The sequence below is a fragment of the Astatotilapia calliptera genome, chromosome 6 (assembly GCF_964374335.1).
Source record: "Astatotilapia calliptera chromosome 6, fAstCal68.1, whole genome shotgun sequence".
Classification (NCBI taxonomy): Eukaryota; Metazoa; Chordata; class Actinopteri; order Cichliformes; family Cichlidae; genus Astatotilapia; species Astatotilapia calliptera.
The window spans coordinates 4,510,383-4,531,936 of NC_137427.1; the positions used below are offsets into that span (position 1 = coordinate 4,510,383).

The following is a 21,554-nucleotide window of genomic DNA, read 5'->3' on the forward strand; positions in this document are numbered from 1 at the left end:
TATTCGGAACCATGATAACAGGGTTCATGCTGATCGGCGTTGGCCTAGCCCTGCTTTATCGGAGAAATAAGAGAGCGGAACCGGCTGTTCAAACCCCCACATGGCTGCCCGCTGGATTCGAAGCGCGGGGACGAGGTGCGACCTCTCACAACGAACGTAATATGGTCAACACCTTGGAGACGCTTACTGCTGCTGTGAAGGCTCAAAACAACACCATTGAGCGTATGAGGGGAAACATCAGAGAAAGGCCTGCTCAAAATGACACCCTTGAGCGACAGTTGGAAAACATCGCAGAACGGATCACTGCAGTTGTGAAGTCTCAGAATCAAAAGACTGACAACACCTTGGAACTGAAGTTTGATACCATCATGGGGAGGCTCGCAGCTCTTCAACGCGAAGTTGAGGGACCTGTCTCAGAGTGCTAAAATTCGAGCTGCTCACAAAACAGAAATTAACAATATTCAACATTCGGACACCACGGCGCCAGCTGCAGGCCCAAGGCTGGAGCCCACCAAAACAACTCCCTGATAACGACTGTGTGATGACTGTTCTTCCCGTCCCATGAAGGCCACCTGGGTTGGCTGGCAGACTGTTTACTTAGCCTGATAGAGCGAAGGACACTGTCTCCGCTGAACTCTGGACACGCACACACGTACACTTACACTGATAAGCAGTGTTGGGGAGTAACGGAATACATGTACCGCCGTTACGTATTTAGAATACAAAATATGAGTAACTGTATTCCGTTACAGTTACCGTTTAAAAAGGTGGTATTTAGAATACAGTTACTTTGTTGAAATAAATGGAATACACTGGGGTACTTTCCTGTTTCATTTTGTCGCGGGTCAGGACTGTTTGGGTTTTGTTTGACAGCTACGTTCTTTTGTTCCAGGCGGCAGCGTTACGGTTGCCATGGTTACAGGGCGACGCTCTCTCTCTGCGACTGTGTGTTTCCTGGGTGAGAGAGCGCCTTTTCGTTGTTGTTGTTGTTGTTGTGCTAAGCTAACAGGCAGAATGCTACAAGCATAGCTCTAAAGAATGTAGCATCATGTTCAGTGTAGTCCGTGCTGCTGGGAGAATGGACTGCCATACACGTTATGTGTCTGTGAGCGCTAGGAGGGAGAAAAAGGGGAGTGGAAAGGTACGAGCAGTCATCGAGCAAAAACGGGAGCTGGAAGCATGTAAATATAATAATAACCACTGCAGCCAAGAAGAGTGCCTGACGAGCCCAGTTGTAAGTAAGCTATTAAGACTCGACTGTACACTGTGTTCGTGTTTTCCTCCGAAAACAACAAGTTCCGTTGGAGCAGCCTTTCAACGCCTCTCTCTGTCTGTCGCAAGAAAAGTTGACCCACACAACAAAGTAGAGCTATTTTTCGGCTACCAGCCGTATTATGCTGGGCTTACACTGTGCGATTTTTTCAGTCGCGCGATTCAGCTCCTGCTCAAACTGTACGATTGACTCGCAGGGGTTAGAAGTTCATAGGTCACGATGCAGGGTCTCACACTATACGGCCCGATGCTCTGATGCGACCTGAGTGCTCACACTGCGTCCATAAAAATGAAGGTTATAACAGAAATTCTGTCGCTCGCTCTCCGTCTTTCACTCACACAGACACACCACCACCATCAACTTTGCTAAATTGCTAATGAAAAACATTGGTCAGGCAGCTGTGATTGAGCAGCAGTGTCGATCCAACTATTTTCACGGTTGTTGTGGTCGTGATAATTTTGTGAGGCCACATCGAAAGGGCTCGGATGGTTCTACAGGTTGTGCCTCCATCGCTTGTGTCCAGATCACACGCTGCACTGCCGTGCTACGCCGTCTTTTTCGCTGACATTTGTGTTTGCGCGTGCGCAGTGTGGCAAACTGCGGTGACACCCTCACGACCAAGCGATTGATGATCGGGAGCTGGTCGTGAGGTGTCAATCGCTTCTCGTTACCTCACGTATACTACACGATGCACGACGCACGAAGGCCAAAATCGGGCCGATCGCCAAAACGATCGCACGACTCAAAAATCGGCTCAAAATGGGCCAAAAATCGCACAGTGTGAGCCCAGCATTAGTCAGAGGTCCCTTTACTACAGTTCGGAGTCGCGGACCTTCAAATCAAATTCAAATCAAATTCAAATCAAATTCAAATTTTATTTGTCACGTACACAGTCATACACAGTACGATATGTAGTGAAATGCTTGGACAACTGCTTGTGACCTAAAGAGAACAAAAAAGGAAAAGGCTATGAATAAGATAGGAAATAAATATGAAAAATTAAAAAGGGTAAATTTAACTAGGAAGGAATAAAATATAAATTAAGGTTAAAAATGAAATAACTGTACAACACAAATTAGAATGAAGGGTAAATTTAACTGGGAAGAATAAGATAAAGATAAATATATAAATTAAAGTTGAAAATAAAATAACTGTACAACAAAATACACAATACACAATATAGAACTATATAAGAATGTATGAAGAAATCTAAATATAAATAAATATATACACAATAACAGCAGCTGTACAAGTATTAACCGGAAATGAAGAATATAGTGACCAGTGTTGTGCAAAACCAAAGTCCAGAAAGTCCAGTGTGTGTGTAAGAACCATATGTGTGGGTCAGTACTGTGTGGTGGTGTGATTGAGAGACCGTATCGCCTGCGGGAAGAAGCTCCTCCTCAGTCTCTCTGTGTTGGTCTTCAGGGAGCGGAATCGCTTTCCTGACCTCAACAGAGAGAACAGTCTGTTGTTGGGATGGCTGAGGTCCTTCACGATCTTCCTGGCCTTGGTCCAGCACCGCCTGCTGTAGATTGAGTGCAGGTCAGGGAGCTCGGAGCGGATGGTGCGCTCAGCTGATCGCACAACCCTCTGTAGAGCTCGTCTGTCCTGCATGGTGCTGTTCCCGAACCAGGTTAAGATGTTTCCCATCAGGATGCTCTCTATGGTGCAGGAGTAAAAGTTCCTGAGCACCTTCAGTAATAGTAATAAATCACACAGCAATAGTACATTCACGTTGTTGTAAAAAGCATGATAATATTGTAGCGGGTCAGGGCTGTTCGGGGTTCTGCTTGTACAGTTATGTTTTGTGTATGTTGCCATGGTGACGGGTGACGCCCTCTCGCTGCGACGGTGTGTCCTTCCGGGGTCAGAGGGCGCCCTATGTGTGTTGTGGTTGCCGCGCTGAGCAGTTAGCTAGTGGCAGTGTGTTCTTCTGCAAATGTAATAAACGGCTGTGCTCCCTGGCTAGCTCACGGGAAGCAAGACCAAACGATACCTCCGTCTCCTCCTTGTCTGAACTCGCCACAATATATTAAGTAATCCAAAGTATTCAGAATACGTTACTGTCATTGAGTAACGTAACGGAATAGGTTACAGAATACATTTTGGGGCATGTATTCTGTATTCTGTAATGGAATACATTTTAAAAGTAACCTTCCCAACACTGCTGATAAGCACACACTCATCCCCCCTCCCTTCCAAACGCCTTCGATGCTTGTTTCCTGAAGGGGCAGCACGGCGGGTCTGTGTGCCGCGCTGGAATGGTAGCGCTGTGCAGGGTGGCTGCTGTGTTCGCTTCGGATTACTCCTCAACCCCCACCCACCCCTGTGGCTTGTCATGTCTTCACAATGTTGTGCTGTGGACATTTATGTGCTTCTTGTGCAGAGGAGTTTTTTTTGTTTCCTGTTCTCATGCTGTCCTACCATGGAAGCATAGCATGAGTAGGGGTCTCTTTTTTCCTCTTGTACTTTCCCCAGTGTAGTGTACATTTCAATGTTTTTTTCTGATTCTACCAATCTCTGACCTGTATCCCCATGTAATGTTTGTGCTATATGTGTAAGGTCGGGGGGGGGGGGGGTCCTATTTCACTGCAGGGCAACCTGCATGTGACGAATAAAGCTTTGATTGATTGATAATAGAAAAACATTTTTATTAATATTTGTAATAGAAACAAAGCATAAAATCAGAGTAAATAATAAGGAAAATAAATATAGTGTAAGAAGTAAAAAAAAAAAAAAAAAAAAAAAAAAGATAGCACAAGTACCTTAGACAAGAAGAAAGTATTAAAGAGTCATTTAAAACTATTTTTCCTCTGGTAATGACGCTGTGGAGCACAAATGGAAAACACCTGATATTCTTTAGTTTTTAAGCGGCTGTGGGGACAACTAAGAGCTGATGTGTTAGTAAACCGACAAAGAAGGGAAGCCATGTAACGTAATCCCAAAAAGTTTTAATTTAATTCTATACCCAACAGGTGAGCATCAACCTCCAGGGCTGAAAGATGAAGCCAATTCCTCTAATGATAGAGAAGTGAGTCATTCACCATAGACGCCCATGTTAAAACATTACAGTTCAGCTAATTTGCTCATTCACTGTTTGTGGCGGCCCAACAGCCAACCACTGTCAATTTTGCTAATTCAAGTCAGTGAACGGGTGCACTCGACCATGCTGTTGATGCCTTTTGGAGCATTTTTGGTGGCCTGTTAGAGACAACCCACAGAGTTTGTGCTCCAGGGTTTGAGAGTGAAATCCTGGCATATTAACAAGTACTTAGTAGGAGTTATCAGGTAAACGTGTGTGCGTTGAATCCGTACATTTTACAGATGCAGCTTGCTAAGGAGGCTTGCTAGTAGGGCTGGGCCATATCATACCGTTCGTGATGGCAAGCTACATTGTAGCCACAGTCACCCTGGGGCGCACTGACAGAGGCGAGGCTGCTGGACACTGGCGCCACTGGGCCCTCTGACCACCACCAGTAGGCAACGGGCGATCGTGGCTCAAGAGTTGGGAGTTCGCCTTGTAATCGGAAGGTTGCTGGTTCGAGCCCCGGCTTGGACAGTCTTGGTCGTTGTGTCCTTGGGCAAGACACTTCACCCGTTGCCTACTGGTGGTGGTCAGAGGGCCCGGTGGCGCCAGTGTCCGGCAGCCTCGCCTCTGTCAGTGCGCCCCAGGGTGGCTGTGGCTACAATGTAGCTGCCATCACCAGTGTGTGAATGTATGTGTGAATGGGTGGATGACTGGATGTGTAAAGCGCTTTGGGGTCCTTAGGGACTAGTAAAGCGCTATATAAATACAGGCCATTTACCATTTACCAAGTGTCTTGCCCAAGGACACAACGACCGAGACTGTCCAAGCCGGGGCTCGAACCGGCAACCTTCCGATTACAAGGCGAACTCCCAACTCTTGAGCCACGACAGTGCCCCTTATAATCCCGTGTGCCTTATGTATGAATTCTGGTTGTGTTTACTGACCTCGAAACGATTTTATGTACACGGCGCTCGAGAATTTGTCAAAAATGTTGTAGTACAACTTTGCTAAGCTACGAAGCCGCACCGCTTGATGGATTGTCGGAGCATTACGGCTATCGTAGTAAGAAGCCTCGCGGAGTGATACGTACTGTGCCTCAACATAATATTACCGTATTGTGTGTGTGTGCATCCTTTTTTTAAGTTTTGTGGATATTATACATGGTTATGCTGAGGATATGTCAGCCAGTTTCCACTGGAAATGCCTCTTGGTTAAACTGTCAGGGAGGAATTTGCATTTGCACTGTTAAATTTTTAAACTTTAATCCGCATAAAAACAGCTGCTTGTTTAAGTGAAAATACATTGATGGGGTTTTTTTCACTAATAAAGTTGTGGAGTTGTAAAGTATTTTGTCTCGTTTCAATTTTATAGTTATATTTTATCAGTTATATCGTTATCGCACATTTTTAAATGTATATCGTGATAAATATTTTTGGCCATATCGCCCTGCTCTACTTGCTAGCTTTAGTTACACTTAACATGTAAAACAGACTCGTCTTAAATATGTTAAGTCCTGGCTCCAAAACCAATACAAAGGGTTTTAAATCTAACATTAAAGTTAGAAAATGAGGATTAGAACAAACAAATGACGGTAAGGGGGATAAAGCCATCTTTTATATACAGTCTATAACGTGGTCTTGTTGAAAGTCTGGCTTGTAACAAGATAAAAGGAGGAAATGGCCTTTTGGGCAAGCACAGAGTACAGAGAGCTTGATCATTTCAATATTACGAGGTGAAAGAATTTATTTAAGGCAAGTTTGAGATGAAAAAAACTATCTGTACGACTCTTAATCAAGGGTCACATTTGAACTCCATAATCTAACGGAAGCTTTAAGGCAGGGGTGGGGAACTCCAGGCCTTGAGGGCCGGTGTCCTGCAGGTTTTAGATATCATCCTGGGTCAACACACCTAAATCAAACAATTAGTTCATTATCAGGCATCTGGAGAACTTCAGGATAAGTTGAGGAGGTAATTTAGCCTTTAAATCAGCTGTGTTGGATCAAAGACATCTAAAACCTGCAGGACACTGGCCCTTGACGCCTGGAGTTCCCACACCCCTGCTTTAAGACTTCTAGTATTTAGTATCAAGATCGAAGCGATGAGATAAACACAAAAGTCACTACCTATAGTCGCCCTAAGTCAGCAGAACATACAGCCAAGCGTAATTTGCAAAGCAGTGGAAATGAATGTTTGAATTATCTGAATGAAGAGAAGTCACTAATGACGTCAAATACTGAGCTCAGAGATGATCCGTTATTTCACTTTGACGGACACCAGCTGACTCAACACTTAGCCCTCTGTCCTACAGGCAGGAGATGCAATCAGCCAAAACAGCTACTAAAGCATCAGGATTTCCAGCGTCTGTGTTAAATTCACACAAACACCTTCGCCAGTCACACTCAGGTCTGCTGAAACCTCAATGAAGACAAGTACGGCATTAATATGAATATGAAAACTCAACTCTGTGAGTATGCACCCTGCTTTAATGTGATCTTGACAACTCATGCTAGGGCTGGATTGGCTGACCCTGAGTTATGCTGCTACAGGCTCCGGCTCATGATGCAGTCCACTCTTGTTTCAGGCTTCAAGTGTTTATAGGCCACTGCTGCACGTCTTTGAATGTCGTCTGCTGTGTTGTTTGTGGTCTCTGTGTGTTCTCCTATTCTTTTATCCTGAACTAGGGGACATCTGCTCCAAGCTGAGGGTGAGCCCTCTCCATGAGCCTGGTTCTGATAGATTCTTTTCCTGTTAAAAGGGCGTTCTTCCTCGTCACTGTCGCTAAATGTTTGCTCATAGAAGACATCTGGATCATTGAGGTTCTCTATCTAATACTGCAGGGTGTTTACCTGACAGCAAGTCCCTTGAGATGACTTCTGTTGTGCATAAATAAAAGGGAGTGAACATGAACACAGCCTCAAGAATAAAGATGCTCAACAGGCTGGAAAAGGTTCGAAAACCCCCAGATTACACATGACAGAATTCATGACCCAAGTTACCCTCAATCAACAAAGATCAGTCCAGTAAAGTAGCCTGTAAGTGTCTGAAGACCTCTCATTGGCTAAGGTGCATACCTATAGGTTTACAATCAGCTACATAGCGGACAGCGATGGTGCATGGCAGAGGACCGAGGAGAAAGCACGGCTCTTCAGAAAAAACATTGCATATGAGGTTAAATCTAATATTTTCACTTCAGCTGTCTAACTGTATTCCCTTTAAACAAGAGCCTGTAAATGTGTGGAAATAAGATGTTGCTTTTGGTCATATTAATGTAGAAATCTTAAAAAAAAAAAAACAAAAAACTGGTCTTTCTGTGTATCATGTTTTATTCCTCATATAATAGCCTGCTGTTAATAATTCCATGGTTGTGCATCAACTCAAGGTCACGTATCTCATGAATTACACATTTTACAGCTCTTTTTTTTTTTTTTTTAAATTAGGACAGTTTCAAGTTGAAAACATCTCCAATGCAATCTGTTGAGCCTATACTAAAAGGTCAGCATTTTGCTGCCGTGCACCCTTACCACTTTTACTGCTTTGTTGCTGTGTTCATCTCTGAGGCAGACAGGTAGCATGAAGGGTCAAGCAGAGAAGGCATGTGTGTGACGGGTTCACCCTACAGCCTGGATTTTTCTCTTTGAAGGTTTTTTGTTCTCTCTGCTTGCCGTGGCTATACATACTAAGAGACCATTACAGGAATCAAAGCTACAACATAGTCCATTCTTTAAGATTGTGCCTTTGTCTTTGACAGAAACTACTTTGAATTTCATTTTGATTTAGCAGAAAGACTCTCACACCATTGTTAACCTTTCACGTCTTTGATGTTGCTGTTCAGTGTTTTACTCGCGGCCTAACGGCAGAATGAGACGAGAGGGGAAATGCTTTCCCTACCGCCATCTCTGACGCAGACTAGTGTGACGTTTCTGGGTGCTAAAATTCTCCTTACAGCATTCAGGTCATATATTACTTTTTCTACTTTACTGCAGAATAATTCTGGTGAGACAAGTGATGAAAGACAAACAGGACGTGAGAGCTAGAGCATGAATGGATACTGTCAAACCCAGCGACTAATGTTGGTGTGGTTGAGAAGGTGGAAAGTGGGGAGAAAGGAAACAGAAATGGAAGAAGAGGTTATTTCATCAAAGGTGTTCTTCATCGCTCTAGTGGTTTTACCATCGTGCCATGGGAGTCGTGCCGCAGGAGCTGTGGCTGTTGTGTACTCGGGCATTACTGTTGTAACACTCATCCACGAGAGAGTAGTGGGGGGAAAAAATGGCGTGTACAAATGAAAAGATCAGACAGAAAGTACAAACAAGCAAAAAGATTTATAGTCAAGATAATAAGAACCATGTCAAATAAATTGTGGAGAGAAGACTTGTTAGAATTATGACTAATCCCCACTAATCTCGCAGAAACTTGGGAAGCAAGTCAATAGTGAACCTGTAAATTCTGTTTTTGCATGCAGTGATCCAAAAATCAACAGCAGGTAACCTGATGTAGGTAGTTATAGCTATGTGTGCGATCGAAGCTGGAGTGAGCCTGAGCTGCAAAGGAAGCTACATCAGAGTTCACCACAAAGGGAAGAAAAACTAATAATCAAAGATTAAAAAAGCAACCTGAGAAAGTCTTTCTATGTCATACCTTTGGTCTTCTCTGGAGCAGGCCGAAGCATCAACAATTAGCCCCTCCCCTTAAGGCCACCCTCACTATTCTGCAAACTTTCTTCTGATTAGCTGCCGCTTGCAAACAAACGATTTAACCATCACATGGTGCAGTCAGACCTGTGTGCCTGCGAGGACCATGGCAGTAAATCTACTCTCATCGACATCATACACCATGAGTGGAAAAAACTTCCTGAAATCGGAGCATTTAGAGCAGTCCGAGTCTTGAGCTTTAGGCTCATTGGATTTACTGGGTCAAGCTTGGGTCCTCTACCAGAGACCTGAGAGTTTGAGGGTTCTGAGCAGTATCTCCATTGTTCCCAAAACTGAGGTAGCATGGAGGCCTAGCCTGGGACATACCCTTGCTGGGATTCGAACCTCTGACCTACTGTTCCTACTAACCAGCTACTATTAAAGGTAAGATAATAAAGGAAAAGCAGACTAGATCACCTTTAAGGTGGATAAACCCTACAATCTGAGAAACCAAACTACTATGAAAGCCACTGACAGAGTTGAGGGATTAGAAATATCCTCTCCAAAGAACAAAATGATGTTTTGGACAGGAAAGGAAAACTGCGTCACTGTGGGACTGCTGCTGTGTACAAAGCACCAAAACACACACAAAAAGGAAAAAGAATATAAAGACACACAGGACAAGAATGAGCACACGAGCTCACAGTTTCTCCGTGTACACCCTCATCCAAAAACTAATTAAAGTCCAGTAGATAATAGAGATGTGGAAGTAATGTGTGGATGTGCACTCACAGGCTGTCAGTGACAGGCAGAAATCATAATCTGAGTAGGTGAAGACAAGTGATTACTCACCTTAAGCAAACAGAGTGTGACATGTCATTAAGAGACTGCTGACACAGTCTTCAACTTCAGCACCTCAAGGTGCTTTCCAATGAGATGTACTGTTTTCTGCTGAGATTTAACAGCCCGTTTTTAAGTTACTTACGGCTTCAAAAACCAAGTCTCACTCAACTTAGCTTATCGGTGTCACTTTACCCTACCCCCGCACCTAAGGTTTGAAAAAGGAGCCACGCTGATGGTTCTGTGAAACTACTAAAACTCTGGATATGACATCCATATTGAATGTTAATATCAATCTCAGTGTATGTGCCTACGAGCAAGAGATGTTCCACACTCCGCTGTTTGGCACCCGCAGGTTTATGCAAGAAATGCACAGCTTTAAATCTGCCAAACTGCTGCTGCTTCAACTGTGAGGAGGAAACAAAGGCTGGGAATTATACCTGCAGGATGGAAAACAACAGAGAGGGCTGACAATGACGGCGACGAGAGCAAAGAGACAGACGGGAAGACAGACAGGAGAGAGTGACACGAGGAAAACAGGATAATGATCTCTTTAGACTGAGCCCTCCTGTAAAGAGGGAGACAGTCAAAGGATGGCTGTGGAGTGCCACTTACTTCTCAATGAGGTCTAACGTCACCCCTGGCACCAACTTGGCACTCTTCTGCATACAAAACCTGGGGGGGAAAACACAGGGAAAGGTTAGTGATCGGGGCTGTAATGAAAACAAGAGGGGCTCACAGACGAGACAATGCAATAAAAGCGTTTGGCCTCTACAGCACAAATTTTATGACCAATGAGGGAAACAATCAGCGGATAAACACTCAAATGAAAAACGAGCCCTTCAAAGATTACAACCACTGAGCACTGATAAGTGTATTTTGGCTGAGTTACAGTCAAAGGGGAGGGGGGAAGGCGGCGAGATACACATCGTATTTCTGAAATGCCTGTCAGGGGGGCGGGGGTTGTTTACTATGCGCGGTTAGCTCCGAGAGGTCGAGCCAGCTGTAAGTCACAGCAGGAAGATGCTCGGAGTCTTCACAGATGCTCGGCTCAACGCTCGGCGATGACTGTGAGTCATCACACACCTGGAAGAGCGCAGGTGTGTGCACACAAGCACACGTCAGTCACACAAACATCAGCTGCAGGAATGTTAAAGCAGGAAGGAGATTCACATCACAGCCAGAAAATCATTGGGTTCCCTCACACACAAAGATTTCCAGGTGACGACTAGTTTATTAATTGTTCTAATCCATAACTCACGTTTTTAATAAAAAGAGATACTAATAAAGACAAGGACAAGTGGCGAGTCTGTGTAGACATGCACCTCGTGCAAAAAGAGCTAACAGTGGTAGGATAAAATATTTGGAAGAAAAAAAATTTGGCGCACTTTGTGATAAATAAATAACAAACAAAAAAATCAGCTGCTTCTCCACGGAGTCTCTTGTCCTACTGGTGGACAGTAGCGGCAGTCCTTACTCTGCTCTGACCAGTAAGGTCAAGGTCCTTACGGCCCTGTGAATGTCCTTCTGACAGATGATTAACCATAATGCAGGACGGCACCACGCTGGCGAAATATCACCAAAAGCACCTCAACTGGCAGCTACAGTACAGCAATGGAGGAGTGATGATTTGAGCTTCTTTTGCAGGCACAGATCCTAAACGCCTCTGTATACCAGAGCATACCAAAGTAGTTCCTGTGTGTGGCTTTATCCAACACCCAAAGCTTAGGCAAAACTGAGTCATGCAACAGGACAATGATTCTAAGCACAGGAACAAATCTCCAACTGAATTATTAACAAAGAAGAAAAGTCAGTCATACAAAAATAATTTTCTGTATGACTATAAACGACCCTAATTAATCACTTCATGGTTAATGCAACTTTTTAAATAAAAGAAGGCTTTTAGGAGAATGTGACACAAAATGATGCAATCCATGCTGAAAGCCAATAATGTGGAAAAAAAGAAAGTGATGCATCAGTTCATCGAGTTAAAAATGACGTGAAAATGTGAAATAGCTCCGTCTGTGAGAACCACACAAGCTGATAAATTCAGCTTGTTCAAGAAAAAGAAGAATTGATTTATTCCTACTTACAGGAAAAATGTTACCAGGTAAAAACAGATTACATGCTACTTGTTGCTTTTTACACAGCTCCCATTCAGCATGTCGATCCACCTGTGATTAGTTATTGATTCTGTTTTTCTCCACCAATGTTTGAAGCCAAGCCACATGCTTGAAAGTGAACTTGCCAAAATTGACAGAAGTCGTGCATACATTATGAAATTGTATCCCGACTATGATGGAAGTTTTGGCACTTGAATTCGAAGGTTTTTTCCTGCTGCTGGAGAATAATGAGATCCCACATGGCGGTACTGTGACTTCCTGCTTCTTTAAAGAACAGCAAAGATCCTAAGTGTCACTGACATCCATGAAAAAACAAGTGTAAGAATGTAACCAGGAAAGCTTGTTCTAGAAAGTCTTTTGGACTCATGATATGTACATAAAAGCTTTGCTGTTTATGGTGAGCACAGGTATATTTGTTTTCCTCCGTATAATACATTTTAAGATCGCCCTGCTCACACCTACTATTGAATTTCATTTGAGCCGCAGATTAAATATTTTGTTTGTTTTTGTCTTCACTGGTTGCAAAAGGGAATCTGTGAATCCCCGGACGTAAACAGAGATGATTAAGTAAAAATGAATTTCAGGCAAAAACAGACAGACCAAAGTAAACAGAGCACAGATATAGCAGGAGGTTGCATCAGGGAGTGTGCGTTTCCACTCTGCAGGGTGATGGATGGGAGACGGGGTAGAGGGGAGATTGTACGGGAAAGAGAAGAAGATGGGAGGGGAGGAAGAGAGAACTTGGTGGCATTTGATCATGTCAATATCTATAATAAGTCTGATCCACATTCTTGCTCTATTTGGTTGTGATTGCAAATGATCAAAAACAGACTGACATTCTGGGCACCCACTGCGATCAAAAGAAAGTAATTCTGCCAGTGCTTAACATTGCAGCACATGAAGCTCAGTTTCAAACGGTTTCCCTCTCCTGTGTTTACATTTGCTCAAACCAAACCTATGAATGCGGCACAGAACATGTTTACTGTTTAGTAACGAGACATTAAGGAATTAAAAGTCAACAATAATAATGGATAGAAGTTCAATATAACACTGTTAAAAGACACAAACCATCAGGAAAAACGAATATCAATCAGCAAGCAGGGGACTCAAAATGTGCGATGTCATTAACCAAGAAGGGTACTCGCAGAGCACATTCCTCACATACTGTTGGCAAAGGATTAATATCAAAGCTGAAGTGTTTCCCATTAATTTAGATCTTCTTCTTTTTTGACAAATAAATAAAAGATTGGTCGCAAGCCCAACTCCACTTTCATGGACTGTAGCTAGCGATGGTAAACCTTTTTGTCTTCTGCAGCCTCAGTCAGTCAAACGGTTGCAGCAAGTGAACAAGTTCTCCACCTGCTGCAGGAACCACCAGTTTGTACCAGAATAAGAACTATAGCTGTTATCTGTGTTGGAATCATTGTGACCACAAGATGACACACTGACATCCTGGCCATTAGGTGACTAGCAGTGACTGGAGTCTTCTGGAAGAAAGACTTGCCATTTGGCAGCCATCAGAAAAACAGAACATGAACAATGTAACTGGTCCACCAGCTCGCAACTCATTACGATTCACAGGTTATTGCAGGGGTCGGCAACCTTTCTGATGATGAGTGCCATCTAAAATTTCCTCAGAAGTCAGTGTGCCATATGATTGCATTAGCAATAAATTTAATAACGCTCTATATTAACAGTTACACACTATATAGAACCACTTTATAGGGTTATATTTGTTCGCAGATGTTGGCAGCTATCAGCAAATAGTTATCAGCGAATAGTTATCAGCTAGACACAGGTCTCCGAGTGTCCAGCATTCAGAGGCTACCTGAGGACTCATGTGAGAGAAAATCTGCTCACACAGACATGTCGAGCCAAATACTGTCAATAAGGCCTCTGCAATGTTCTGAAGACGGTTAAACTTGTCAGGTAGTGATGTCCAGCAGCTCCATGAACACGCACAGCTGTGGATTCCAGCTGCGTTCGTAGTTCTGCCAACTTTGACCCCCACAGAGTCTAGCTTTTCAGTTCAATCAACTGCATTTCGATGTCGCATTAACTCAGCCAGTTAATGCGAGACAAATCCAGCTGCTCAATAAAGCTTTCTGGTTTGATCAGAAAAGAAAACATTGGTCCATACACCTGAAAGTCCTGAAAACACATTGTGAATTCTGTCTCGAGTACGGATGTATCCGAGTACTCCTGCGGTGCTGATGATGTGCGGAGCAGACAGCTCCTGAAACATTTGAAGTGTTGGGATGTGGAAATTTCAACATCGCTTGAAAAAACTGACAGCTAACAACATCCATCTCACCGATAGGCTAAGGTATTTTTTAGCCAATTACAAGTTGAATCTGGTAGTTGGGGTTGATAGCTAAGATACTGTCATGTGCAACGCTGGCCTGGCCATTTATTTTTTAATGCACCTTCACAAATTAATTCACTGCATTTCGTGCCATCAGTTAACCCTTCGCCTGCCAGCTGCGGCACACGTGCCCAGGGTTGCCGACCCCTGGGTTATTGTAATGTGTAAAGCACAGAAACCAGAGCCACTCTCTGTTGGGTTTGTATCTTCTCCCAGTGTCTGGGTGGGTTCTCTCCCACAGTCCAAAGGCAGGTATGCACGTTTGGTTAACTGGAAATTCTAAACTGGCAGTAGGCGTAAATGGTTGTCTGCTGCCCTTTGACAGCTGGGATTGACACTAGTCCCACCTTCTGTAATTTGGCATATCTCACTGACTACTTGACAGCCAGTTTTCAGTGAACAATAGATGGATCAACTGATGGTCCAAATGCTTCTCTCAGGTCTGGTGTACCCTACACCCTACAAGTAACAAACATTCAATTTAAAACTGATTCATGATTGTAGAAACAATACTGGTTCATCCCGAGAGTTAAGTGCCTTTTTGAAGCTTTAATGATTCATAGGTCAGGGTTACGTAGCTTAACACACCAAAACTTTCCTTTGAAAATAGTCGACCACAAGGACTGGACGGAAAATGAGTGAAATAGCAGCCAATGTCCAAAGAATAACATTGACCCTTCAGAAATTCTGGAGAACTTAAAACAAAATAAAAGTCAAATACAAAAGAATTTGGGTGACTCAAGACTTTCACACAGGACTGTATGTCAAACGTTTATCACCAAAGTCAGAAGAACAAATGATTTTGTCCTTTCGAAAGAATGAATGTCTGTGCAGAGGTTCAGGACCACCTATCCAATAATAGTTATTTAAAAATGTTTTTCAGTCATCACATCAAAATATTTATCTCTTCCATCCCCAAAGCCACAGTGTTCACTGGCTAAACAGCTCATCACAAAGAACAACATGAGTTAACATACAGAAGACCCAACTTTGTGAATAAGTCTCAGGGAAAAAAAATCTACTAAAATGTGTAGAAGAAGATTCTGTACCTTTATTCAAAACCAATTCATAGTTGAAAAAAGCTCCGAGATACAGATCAAACCTTTTTGTTGTCACCACTCTTCAAAGCGGCTGCTGAACTTTGGACTGCACCTAAACTGCAGCCAGTGAAATACATGCTCCTGAAGAAGACAAGCAGGTAAGTTTACTGAAGTACAGAAGGCCAGCAGGGCAGAGATGAAGAGGAAATTGGGGGATTATTACTTACAGAGAGCAAGGCAGCCAAACTTTAATTGGGTTGGTGAATAAGTGAGCGTGTGGGCACGGAGCAGAGAGGGTAGGAGTGGGCATGTACATATTAGATTCTGAGGAGGAAAATGAAGCGCTGCTTGTGTGAAGAAACTACAACGCTGCTCCGAGGGTAGGCGGGTGGTGGAGGAGGAGTGGGACGAGGAGAATGACTCCTGCTGTCTTCCACAGCTCATTACTCCTTCAACCAACTTGCACGTTTCAAGTCAGCAACTTTATCATTCATGTGCTTGAAGGGTTACTGCATGATCTCAAACTTAGATTAGGTTTGAGCTCACGCAGTAACCCTGCTAGGACATGAATGAAATTATTATGCATGAATTTCCATGCCATACTGTGGTAGCCAGTGGCTTCACAGTGTAGTGGTTAACACATTCGCCTTAACACCAAAGATCCCCACCAGGAGCTATAGAAGTGGAAGCTGGTCCCCAAGCTGGTCCCCAGCTTCAGTAAGTGAGAGAGTTGCATCAGAAAGATCTTCCTGATATCCGAAATAAGGAAGCATTCAAAAGTAAAGCAAAGCACACCATATTATGGCAGCCAGCATTAGTATTATCATTAAAATGTATGCTGACACCCTAATGAGGAAAAAATAAGTAAAGCAGTGCTGACCTGGGAAAATGTAACCTGGGTTATTTTCTGCAGACACACACTAAACATTTCATATGAAAGTAAACAGTTGTCAATGCTAGCAGAGACAAACTAATGTTCTAAAAGAGGACGCCCTTTCACACATTCAATGAAACCATGTTTATTGCTTCTAATAAACACAACACACGAAGCGAGAAGCTCTCGCTGCAGTGGTCGGTTGCTTTGACACAAACACAAACAACAGCAACCCTCACATACATGAATTATTGCCCTACAGCGTTTACCAAAGGTCAGCAATTTCATTGTGGAGGTACAATTTACAGATGTTCCCTAAATGCCTCACATGCAGGTAGAGATTTCTAGATTTAGTAGCGAGTAACCAGAAGCATAAAACGATTATATGCTTGAACTGTGGCTCTTGAAAGTTTGTTTCTTGCTCCTTTTTATCTCCCACTCAACCCCTTTTCAGTCACCAAGGCTTTGTGTGAGTTGGATCATTAATACTTCATCCAAATATCTCTGGCCCGAGTCCTGAGGCACAATGTTTACTGATTAATTGGCATCTTGCACGAGCAGTTTGGGAAATCTCTGGGATGTTTGGGGCTTTATGACTGGGTCAAAACTGAAAGAAATAGTTGAACACAGCTGCTGTTTCTCTGTTAGAACCGCCTGATTGACCATTTTTGTTGTGTTTACTTCCACCTGTTTCTTGTTTGTTTGGTTTTTAATTTTTGATATCAGAGTTATGTTGTCATATATTATAGTACAATCAGGTAAAGATGCTTTGGGAAGATAATCTTCAAAAATATTACTTTCAGATTTAATTCAAAACAAACAAACAGTTTCCTTTTCTCATTAGTTAATGTGAACGTTCAGATCTATAGTTGAGGGGTGAGTTAGTGTTTGGTCGCTGTGGTAGCTGAAATATTTAGGTTTGAGAGCTGCCAAAGCAGGAGGCCATTGTTAGCCTGAAACAACCAACAGACCTTTCAGAGCCATGCGGTAAAGTTTAGGAGTGACAAACACAGCAATGAGACACGTTTGTTAAAAGGAGGGCTGCACTGACGAGCTCAGAAACACCAAAAGGCCTCAAATACCACAGAAAATGATCGCAGATCTCTTTCATTGGTGAAGATAAACCGCTTCACAAAACGCTAAGTCAATAACACATCAAGTGTACGGTTTCATCATCAAACTCTACAATCAGAAAAATACCTCAAGATTCAAAACACTGAAGAACAGAAAATATTAGTTTTGTAATTCTGGAGCAAATCAGTTGATGTGATTGTGACCTTAAAACATCCTGTACCATCAGTCAAACAATGGTGGCAGAGTGACAGCATGACTATGTACAGCCTGGCTGCCAATGGAAATGTGTGTCTGGGGTTTTATAAATGATGTGACTGCTGACAGAAGCGGCAGGATGGAGGCTGAAGTGTAAAGTGCAACACTCCCTCTCATTCAGTCAAATGCTGCAAAACTGATAGACGGCGCTTCACAGTACAGATGGGTAACGACTTTAAACACACAAAGAGCCTGATAAGGCACAGAAATGAAACGCTCTTCCGTGCAATGCACTTAAACGAGTCGGTCACCTGAGGTTAGCTGAGCTGAGCGTGCACGTATAAATATCAAATGAAATGCTTATGTTTATGCTACTGCCTAAAATACAGAGGCAAGCAGAGGAAAGGGTATTACAGTCATCTAAAAGCTCAACTACAAATTAAAATATTGCCGTTTAAAATGTTGAAACTTCATTCTGGTTAGGTGATTAATAGTTCAACTGATAATTAAACTAATAAACACTGAAATGAGATGAGCAAACCCTCTGTGAAAGAAATAACTGACCCTAAATTGGCTTGCAGACAAAAATTTAAATTAAATAAAACAAACAAACAAAAAACTATGCTATGTCTGGCCTGGGGCAATGCAAAGTAACCTCCCTCAGCAACGCTTTGCAGTTTGGGGTTCCTGTTTTCTGCAGAGTTATTGATTCCAAGTGCTGCTTGCTCTGACAAATACAACTTAGATGATCCATTATTTTATTTTATAGTTTTAGTTTCACTGAACGTGTGAAACTTATGACATCTAAAAGTGGGAAACCAGGGTGTGAATTATGCATGCCTTAATGTAATGCACTCACATTTGAATAACTTCTTTCTAGTGTTGACCACTCAAAGTGCTTTAGACCTCGAGGTTAACCATACATTTATGTAGCACTTTATTGTATTCACCAGAGAAAACCCGCGCGGGCACAAGGAGAGCATGTGAACTCGACACTGAGCGGGCCCTGCCGGGGCTCAAACCAGGAATCTTCTGCCTGTGTAGCAATAATGCTAATCACTGCACCACTGTGGCTCACAGCTTACATCTGCATACTACATGCAGTGCTTCATGTCCACTGTAATCCCGACTCCACAAGATTAGATCTGCTGAGAGGTTTTGTGAATGTTCAGCAATTTCAGTCCTAGAACAGCAAATCTACCTCGAGTTTCAATGGCGGTGTGTTCAGTGTTAAAAGGGGCACTAGTTTGTTTTAACTGGCTTGTTATAATACAGAGGTTTCCTGCATACAGCCACACTGACCTCAGCTTCAGAAAAAACTTCACGTTCTTCCCTCTAATATTACAAATCTCCATTTGGTAACACTTTATCATAAAGTCACACTATTGTGAATTTTAACAAGTTTCCCTTTTAGTGGAGCAGCGCAGACAGACTGTAGCGATGATGTCACATGGAGACAGACCCTGGAACGACTCCAACAGTGAATAATGGAACAGCAGCGATGGTGATTTTAATGTGGCAGCAGCACGTTTTCTGACTCACAGCTTCACGTCTGACATTCAGATGAACTAATCTGGATATATAGTAATCAGCAGATGTCACCAAATGCTATGTGGACAGACTTGCGCATGTTTGAAGAAACTGATGCAAAAATAATGGGATATAAGAAAAACTGTATAAAACTAAATTAAAATAGAAAAAAAAATGTCTGATAGTTATAAAATGGAAATAATAGCGTTACTCATCACTACTTAAGCAAAACCCAGCTGAAAAAAAAAAAAAAATAGAAACTTTCCAGAATCTCCCAAACCAAGAAATCAGCATAAACATCAACAGAATAACAACATAAAAACTACTGTTAATATATACAAAAGACAGAATCTCCGTTTCTACATGTCTGAACAAACGGACTGTTACCAACCTGGCGTTTACTGACGCCAAACAAAACATCAGATCTAGGCAAATCTAGAAAACTTCATAAATACTGATCTTGGACAGTTATCATTAAGAGAGTTGCTCATTTACAACAGTAAACACAGCCTGGTCCAGCCTTCACAGGTATAAAGTTACCGTTCACCTCCCAATTAGCCCCTACCCAATCCTGACCATACCCCTACCCTTTTTAAAAAGGGCCAAACAGAGCATTTGGTGCGTATCAGTTAGATTGATTATTTTCTGTGTTCTGTGGTTTCCAAAACGAGGGAGAACAATTTCATAAAACCAAAAATTACATATTCTGATTACTTAGAGCAGGGGTGTCGAACTCCAGGCCTCGAGGACCTCCTCAACATGCCTTGAGGTTCTCCAGAGGCCTGGTAATGAGCTAATCATTTGATTCAGGTGTGTTGACCCAGGGTGAGATCTAAAACCTGCAGGACACCGGCCCTCGAGGCCTGGAGTTCAACACCGTTGGCTGAGAGTTAGGGATAGAGTTATACTCTGATGACTTAGACTTCAGAGGGTTAAATACATGTCACACAGTAAGTTACAAGTGTATCATGTATTCAGACACTGACACAAAATTAGCTGTTACACCTAGGAATGGTCTGGGCACCTTCCTTTGGAGGTTTGTTGGGCATATTCGGCTGAGAGAACTCAGTGAAAGGATTATAAATCTCATCTAGTCTCCCTCAGGGGGAACTGAAAAACTTCCCTATGGAGAAAAGTATGTGGAATACCCTGCTTAGCCTGGTACTGTGAGACATGACTCCAAATAAGTAGAAGAAAATGGATGGACAGGATTAAGGCATGTGCAATGAATCTGCGACTTTCAGGGACCCTGTGGGTCCTGGACAGTTGGCCTCTTTGCCAGGCTGGTACTGTGGACTTGGTCAAAGAAAAAAGATAACTGTGCTCATATAAAGAAAGATGAAAATGCTGGTCGGGGCCGCAGTAGCAGGTTATGTAGGTAATTCTTTCTTTTTTTTCACCAAAAATATGAAATGCTTTCAGTCAACAACTAGGAATAGGCTGAGCTATCAACCTTTGCTATGGCAGTATTTATGAAGGGGTTTCTGAGGTAAACCTGCTGCTCCCTTCAAGTCCACAGAGGTCCCTGGAAACTAGTATGCAAAGGCATATGCGGCGTTATGTAACCGCTTCCTCTGTAGTTCAATCCACATCAACAGAGAAGAGGGGAAGATGAATGTGTCAACATTTTTACAAGTAATTTACATCTCCCTTATTAAAGCCAAGACTCCAGAATAAGAGCACAGCAGTGCATGTTCATGTGCAAGTTTAATTTTCCCCATTTCGCCTATAGAAGCTGGAAATGGAAGGCGCAGCCACATTTGTACTGAATGAACATAATGCGGCTGTGCTCCGCGTGTCTGTGTCAGGGGAACTCCTGCTGAGTGAAAGGAATCCGAGAAGCGGTCACGTGAACCCTCGCTGCTGCATTTCCATTAAAATCTCATCTGTGTTCGTGCTGGGGACGTTGCACACACCGTTTACAGCAAGCGCACGAAAAATAATGAACCTCTACACGAGAAGACTTGGGCTGAGAAGCAAGCAGGAAACGTGCAGCCATTAACGCCAACATTAACGCCCATCTGTATTATATGCAAGGGTTCCATTATCGCTCACATACATGAAAAACAGAAGCTCACAGACCAGGTTAGTGTGGACTGAATTACATCTGCATCAGAGAGATTGTTCTGCCTAAATCATCCTTTTCTTCATAAGTGGCCACATGTGGCTATAAAAGAGATTACAGTTGTGCTACTTAAAGGCTTTATTGTGCACAGTGGTAATGCTAATGTTAATATAAGGATCTTGAACATCATGATGTTCAGAGGATAATGTTACTTTGGTTTGCATCTTAGAATATTTGGACCACAAAGTTCAGAAGGGATTTATTTATTCTGAAGCAAACATACAAACACTGACACATGTTCAGTGAAATCTAGTTTGGAACTACTAAATGTGGATTCAATTATATTACACTGGTAAAGACCTTGATAAACTATGAGTAAGGCCGGGGTTTGTTGCTCCCGTTCGTCAACACCAAGTGGGGTAAATTAAGCTCGTTGTGCCTAACAGAGGACTAAAACCAATCCATTGGTCTGTGACAGCTTTCTGCATCTGGAGACTGTCAGCCCCTCAAATC

General features: G+C 42.8%; 1 protein-coding gene across 4 annotated transcripts in view; it reads right to left on the minus strand.

Moving 5' to 3' along the window:
- rptor (regulatory associated protein of MTOR, complex 1) overlaps positions 1-21,554 on the minus strand; it is a 198,478-nt gene that overhangs the window by 85,071 nt on the left and 91,853 nt on the right. For all 4 annotated transcript variants that reach the window (XM_026169798.2, XM_026169801.2, XM_026169800.2 and 1 more), the window contains one exon: positions 10,391-10,450. In XM_026169798.2, coding sequence (XP_026025583.1) covers positions 10,391-10,450 — 60 coding nt within the window. The remainder of the gene's footprint in view (positions 1-10,390; positions 10,451-21,554) is intronic.